We start from the raw sequence: 7632 nt of genomic DNA on the forward strand, positions 1-7632 counted from the left end.
AAGCTTGTACCACAGCATGTGTTTAGAGGGCATAGGACACCTTTGTGGAATAGGTTCTCCTCTTCCACCTGTAGGTTCAAGGGATCGGACTCAACTCACTAGTCTTGCACACCAAGCACCTTTACCTACTGAGCCATCTCACCAGCCCCTCCTAAGCATTTTTATCATTCCAAACTGAAACTCTTCCCATTAAATACTGTTTTCATCCCCCAGTACCTGATAAGCTTGGTTCTATTTTTGATCTCTTAATTTGCTTAGGTACCTCATATAAATGAAGTCATATGTATTTGTCATACAATAATTACTATCTAGTTATGGGAACTGAAATAGCTGCCTCATTGTGCTTAGCATAATGTTATCAGCTCTCAACCATACATGCAGGAATTTCTTTTCTTGTCTTAATATTCTATTGTGGTTTCTTTGAGCCATTGCTGGACAGAGGGGTTGCTTCTGCCTGTTGACTAATGTGATTGATACTGCCCTCCACTAGTATTCAAATACCAATTTGAGCTCCTACAGAGTACTATTGGATATATAGGTAGCAGTAGCATTTCTAGATCATGAGATAATTTTTGAAAAGGAGCCAGTTTTCCACAACATCTTATGGCTTATTTTCCACCTGCAACACATAGAAGGTTCCCAATGTCTCCATGCCCTCTGTATTAGTGACTTTTCTTGTTGCTCTGACAACAGTAACTTCAGAAGGTACAGGTTTATTCTGGCTCAGGGTTTAAGGAGACAGTCCATCATGGTAAGGAAGTTAGGACAGCAGGCACAAGAGGCAGCTGCCAAATGATGTCCAAGGTCAGGAAGCAGAAACAACACTGGTGCCACACTTGCCTTCCCCTTTTCATTCAGTGAGGGGCTCCAGCCAATGACACCTCAGTTAGACCTTTCTAGAAGCATCTTCACAAACATGTCCAAAGGTCTGTCTCCTAGGCAGTTCTAATCTCATCAGCTCATAATTAGTCACCACAATTGCCAGCATGGTCTTACAAAGTCTTGAAAATTTTTTCTCACCTGTGTAGAAATCCTTGAGAAGTATGGGGCATATACTATACTTGTATTGTCATTACACTGAAAATAACCTTTTGGTGCCCAGCATTCAAAATGTTGTATGAGCCAGCATTATAGAATATTGGCCTTTGTCTTACTGGTTGTGTATTACAGTGTGTTCATGGAAAGGTCTCTAAGCTAAGAAATTACTCTTATAAAGTCAAATTCTTTATTTATTTATTTTGAGACAGGGTCTCTCTATGTAACCCTGTTTGTCCTGAAACTCACTCTGTAGACCAGGCTGGCCTTAAACTCACAGAGATCCTTCTGCTTCTGCCTCCTGAGTGCTGGGATTAAAGACATGTACCTCCACACCAGGCTAAAGTTAAATTCTTAAGTCAAAGTAAATGAAGATTGGTTTGTAGTCTGTATGTCTCTATTCTTAGCAACACCAGTTTTCTTTCTTTCTACAGCTCCCTGTCCAAGCAGCACTTTCTTTTGCCATAGCAACATGTGCATCAACAATTCTTTGGTCTGTAATGGTGTTCAAAACTGTGCATACCCTTGGGATGAGAATCACTGTAAAGGTAAGTCTGATGCAAATGCCAGTATTTCTATGAGGAGTAGGGGTTCCTTTCATAAGAAAGGAACTAGAATATCTTTTTCTACTGGTGTGCTTAGCATAGCTGTTTAGCAGAGCTAGACACATAATAACATTCTTTTTTTTCCCAAAGAAGGGTTTCTCTGTGTATCCCTAGCTGTCCTGGAACTCACTCTGTAGACTAGTCTGGCCTCAAACTCAGAAATCTGCCTGCGTCTCCCTCTAGAGTGCTGAGATTAAGGGCATGAGCCACTACGACCTGTCGTAATAACATTTTTAAAGGATAATTGACTTCTGGAATGTTATAAAAGAAATATTCAACAAAAGCCTTTCTTTGTTTGTAGAGTATATTGTCAAGTTATTCAGAAGTGTATCTTTGTATTTTATACCCTGTATTACATTATTGTTGAACTGTGTAGTTAGATAGTTTAGAGGATAGCCTCGAGAATGGAAGAACTAATAAGACCAACTCATAGGTTATCACAGTGATGTAAAAGCAACGCATCATAGAATGCTTCTTCTTTGTTTGTTTGTTTTTTTCTCTTCATCAAGTTACTTCTATTTCTAACATATACTCTGAAAGGCAAATATGATGATGAGAGGTATTAGATACTGAAACTTAGTTGTCACATCAGTTGGAAAAATAAAACGTATCTGTCTTTCAACTTCCTAAGAATTGAATACATAAATATCTTACTATAGGAAGCTGATGTAATCTGAGGGCAACACTAACTACTTGGCATGCACTTATCTATCATTCCAAAACAGTAGACCATGGTGGTACACCTGGATTGTTAGTCTGATCCTGCAGATAGGAATCAACATAGCAGTTGAATCTGCCTTATAGCAGAAAACTAAACTTGATAGATCAGGAGTATTTGTTTTTGACATTTTCTATATTAATATAATTTGAAGATTATAGGCACTTGTGAACCTTTTGAGTAAGGAACAAGCACTTTAGTTTTTCTGTTTCTAGCTAGCTATATCATGATTTGTTACTTGACTCAAAAATCATAATAGTATTTTCTATTGGTTTTAAAAACCAATTCTTCAGTTGCATTATCTCTTGATACATTTGCACCAAATAACCTGTTTTACCTAAAAATATCTAGTCAGTCTGTGCTGGAACTCTTATTAATGAATTGTGAAAACCTCAACATTTCTTTGTTACAGAGAAGAAGAAAGCTGGACTATTTGAACAGATCACTAAAACTCATGGGACAATTATTGGCATTACATCAGGGATTGTCTTGGTTCTTCTCATTATTTCTATTTTAGTACAAGTGAAACAGCCCCGGAAAAAGGTTATGGCTTGCAAAACTGCATTTAATAAAACTGGGTTCCAAGAAGTATTTGATCCTCCTCATTATGAACTATTTTCACTAAGAGAGAAAGAGATTTCCGCAGACCTGGCAGATTTGTCAGAAGAACTTGACAACTACCAGAAGATGCGGCGCTCCTCCACGGCCTCCCGGTGCATTCATGACCACCACTGTGGATCTCAAGCATCCAGTGTCAAACAAAGCAGGACCAACCTCAGTTCCATGGAACTTCCCTTCCGAAATGATTTTGCACAACCACAGCCAATGAAAACATTTAATAGCACCTTCAAAAAAAGCAGCTACACTTTCAAACAAGCGCATGAGTGCCCTGAACAGGCTCTAGAGGACAGAGTGATGGAAGAGATCCCCTGTGAGATTTATGTCAGAGGGCGAGATGATTCTGCCCAAGCATCCATATCCATCGACTTCTAATTGTCAACTAAAAGCATTAATTATTAAGTATGTGTATGCAGCCTACACCAACACCCATTCTGTCTCAGCAGCCAATCTTGTTCTGTCAAATTAGAAAGACCTTCATAATTTATCATAATGCTGATGATTTTATTATCTCAGGCAATCTATATATGTGAAACCAACCAAGGAACTTAATGTATTCAGTAGAAAAAGTCATCATCTGTTGCTTGGCATCTTATCTACAAAATACCAACAGTTCAATAGCAGTTGAGGAGTGAGTGGTCATGTTGAGCCAGGCTCAGCAGCCTGGAAGTGTTGATATCAGGATACTGTTCTTATTCACACAGCCCCATCAGTTTGATCCCACAGTAAATTTAAAAGTAAGATTTTTTCATATTCCTTTTGTCTTTCTTTTCTCTAATATGTTTTATTTGCCTATAGTTTTACCATTTTGATTTCCTTCGTTAAGGGGATAATGTGTCGCTTAATTCAGCATGGGCATATATTTGCTCTTACATGTAGAATATGGCTAGTGCTATGATGAATGGCAGTTTAAGACATAGTCATATTTCATTTCTCCCTGAATCATTCCTATACTATTGTCTTTAATAACTGCATCTTTAGTCCTGTTTTTCTGTGGGAAGTAATAGATGACATGATTTATCACCTTTAAATCATGCTTTGTCTTAGTTACACTAGAAAAGTAATAATCTTGGGGTGTATTATTACCAGTTAGTCAGGAGTGAAAATTTGAGAAAGATTAAAAACGTGTAGCGACCTCTGCAGTTGTTGGGTCTCATTCAGTGACAGACATTCATCCCAGTAATCAGGATCCTAGAACTCTCTTGTGGGCAGGCCTTTAATTATGGCTCCATGCAGAGCTTCTTGTCAGATCTATGTTCCCTATCATCTTTCAAAAAGATTTATTTGTTCTCTTGGTATTGGTTTGTCTTTGACACATGGTAACCATGGTTAGTGGAAACTTAAAGAAATTCTCTAAGAAACTGTGTGAGCCTTTACATAGCTTCTGCTTGGAACACTGCATTTTTCTAGCCATTATCATCAAGAATAGCAGCTTCAACTTTTTTTAAAAGCACTTTTGACCTTATGTTTTGTAAAGTATATAAAACAATAATTTATAAACATGATATCAAAACTCATCGTGTTTTTTTAGACTTTTGATATTATTTGATACTGTACAAACTTTGTTAAACCAAGATTTAAGACATACAAGACAGATTTCTTTGAGTGTTCACATTAGAGACTTTGTGTAGAAATATGCTGTGATGGGACTGTACTATAGACTGTTATAAAGACCTTGGTCATGTACATAAGCTTTTTCTTTCTTTTGCTGCTGTATTTAGTTGGTGATAAGTTTTTCACTGTGTGGTATTTATTGTTCCAAATCACAACAGAAATCTTATATTAAAGTATACATTGTTACATAATCCTTCAATTATATTATTTATAGCAGAAATACTTCGGATAAGATGGAATGGGGAAGAATCCATATATTTAATGATAAATAATATGAGTAATTTCATTTTAAAGAGGTAAATTCTCATTTTCTGTATCGAACTAAATTTTCAATGAAATGAAAAGTTCAGGTTTCACTAGATTTCATTAATTCTTTTAAGTACTACATAAATCTGATCTCTGAGATTGCTGAAAACTGACCTTCAGTGTGATGTACTTTCTGCCCAAAGTGTTCTCTGTGTGACACTTTTATTTATTTATTTTTTATTTATTTATTTTTTTTTTTTTTTGGTTTTTCGAGACAGGGTTTCTCTGTGTAGCTTTGCGCCTTTCCTGGAACTCGCTTTGGTCTGGAAATGATATCAAGAAGATAGGAAAACCTGCACTTAGCATAATCATTATTTAACTTTTTAAGTCAGTAAACATTCCTGCTTCTTAAAAATAGAACTTGGAAAAGTAAAAGGAATTTCAAAATGTAGTAATCACTGAACTAACTATCCAGAGAAAGATTAGAAACTGTGTTCTTTCGTTAACTATTTATTAAGTAGGCATTTTATTAGGTGACTTAGGTGAGTAAATGTCCCAACATCATAGTAAATACTTAAATTGACAGCTGTGATCTCATGAAGTTCTTTCTCATGAAAGAAAAATTAACATATTTCCTGTGTAAAATTATATCCATTGTAAAAATAGTTGTCATACTCGTCCATAATTTTTAGATTATAGAGCTTATAGTATGATTTTGTACATCATTATCACTTGTAGCTATATTTTTATTTTTAACACTGTATCCTATTTGAAAGGAATTTGAAAAGACTTATAAAACATAGGTGTTTGTAGAAAACACTAGACTTTACAACAGTGTAGATTTGCATGATCTCATGCAACTCAGGAAGAGAAGCTTGGATGGTCATTTGATTCTAAATTCTCTGACAACTAACCTGAGAGTTGTTCCTTTTTACAATAGAAAACACTTATATTCAGAGGCTAAAGTGAAAGCCATAAATTTAATAATGACAGACATGAAATTTAGCTATCTTATGTGAGTTATTACACCCTACAGAGTACCCAGTGCTAAACAAGCCCTCTGACAAACAATGTAAAGCAGGAAGGTGGTAAAACCCTGCAGTGCCAGAGAACGCTACAGACTAGCTGTATGATGTCAGCATTGCTATCTTCCATCCCAAGCTTAGCATAGCTGTCAGCCCCAGTGGCCACAGATACAACCTACTCATCCACTATCTCAAAGACACAGGAAGAAACTGTGCTATTCCTTTTGCAGAGGAGGGATATTCAATATAAATATTTCACAAAAACCAAAGGATATTCGCATTTCACATCCAGAGCTCTAACTGGTTCCTTTAGCTTTGATTTAATAGAGCCTTTGTCACTCTCCCAGTTGTGTTTTGTGTAATCACTAAGCATTGAGGAGCCGCAGTCTGCACCAAATGCTTCTGCGGTTCTGTTACTACCTAATGAGGGTGCTTACTTGTTTCCAGAGCATGCCAGCTGCTGAGAGAAGATGAGAAAAGCCTGGTTGTCATTCCAGGAATAATTACAGTCAGAGATTACACTTCGTTGCAAAATGATGTCTGCTGTATGTCCGTTTCTTTATTGCAAATACTAAAAGAAATATTCCTGATTCACATTGATTATGGACAGAAGGAACTTTAGGTTTTGCTCTTTTTAAAGATCCAAGAGAGATGATCTAGTCTAGTTTTGTTAATGAGAAGACTAAACTCTAAAGATGAAGTGGCACCCCATGCCTCCGAACTCCTAGCCCAGTGTTCATCCTTGGCTTCTTGTTCCCTCCCTGCTTAGATTTTAAAAATCACACAGTCTTAAACATCAGCCTAGATGTTCCATGCAAAGCTTGTTAGTTGTTCTTACCTAAAATGTAATGCTATAATTTTGTTTACATTATGGTTTCCACCCCTCCTTTTTTAATTTATATAACACTACTATCCTACCGTGTTTTTTTTTTTTTTTGTTACCAGGCTTTGTTGGCACCTGCAAAATATGTAATTACTGTGAATTCTTAATAAATAGTGCTGATTAGCAGCACACAGGGTGATGCCAGAGAGAAAGCATCTTTGCTTTCACTTTTATAATGTTTTTTAAGTTAAAAGAAACGATGTACATTACAGAAATTATAAATATTGGGGTACCGTATCTTGAGTTTTGAGAATTATTTGAGTCTGAACCACAATAAGAAAACAAGCTGACCTGGGATATCTTTTTAGCTTCCTGCACCATCAATTACCTGTTTTATATACCTCTACTAGTTATATGCTCTTCTTTACTAAGCTTTTTAATATACTTTTGATTATATTTCTGAGATTGGTTTACTGGCTTAAAAAGCCCAGCAAGCTAATGATGAGGGTGCACGTATAGTGAGTACTACCTAAACTTGTTTTTTTAAGCAGTAGATTTTTATTAGAGATCAACTTCCAAATCATGTAAGAATTCTCATGTGCTTAATCCAGATTTGGCACTTTAAAGTATTTAACCCTTGAACTGCAAATAAAAACTACTGTTTTGATTTTCTTGCTTGCCTCAATTTCTAAAGTGTGTAAACAGAACATTTAGGGCTTTGGGCATCAGCATTTACATGCCCTTCCTAGGACAGAGTAGGCATGTCCTATTTTTACTACTTCCCAGATAAAATAGTCATAGTTGAGATTTATTTGTTAAGGTAACTTTGGATGATTATTAAATTTAAGAACCATTTTTTACTTTCAAATTAAGAGAAGATGAGCTTAAAAAAATAAAGTTACAGGATGGGGAGCTGAAGAGATAGCTTAGCAGTAAAGAACACTTACT

General features: G+C 36.1%; 1 protein-coding gene across 5 annotated transcripts in view; it reads left to right on the forward strand.

The window, feature by feature from the left end:
• The window catches only part of Neto2 (neuropilin and tolloid like 2), a 72775-nt gene extending 65419 nt beyond the window's left edge, over nt 1-7356 (forward strand). For all 5 annotated transcript variants that reach the window (XM_052726814.1, XM_052726810.1, XM_052726813.1 and 2 more), the window contains 2 exons: nt 1470-1583; nt 2771-7356. In XM_052726814.1, coding sequence (XP_052582774.1) covers nt 1470-1583; nt 2771-3351 — 695 coding nt within the window. In that variant the 3' untranslated portion in view covers nt 3352-7356. The remainder of the gene's footprint in view (nt 1-1469; nt 1584-2770) is intronic.
• Nucleotides 7357-7632: the final 276 nt, after the last annotated feature.

Source organism: Peromyscus californicus, unplaced genomic scaffold, assembly GCF_007827085.1.
Source record: "Peromyscus californicus insignis strain IS unplaced genomic scaffold, ASM782708v3 Scaffold_8__1_contigs__length_139910024, whole genome shotgun sequence".
In the NCBI taxonomy this organism is placed as follows: domain Eukaryota; kingdom Metazoa; phylum Chordata; class Mammalia; order Rodentia; family Cricetidae; genus Peromyscus; species Peromyscus californicus.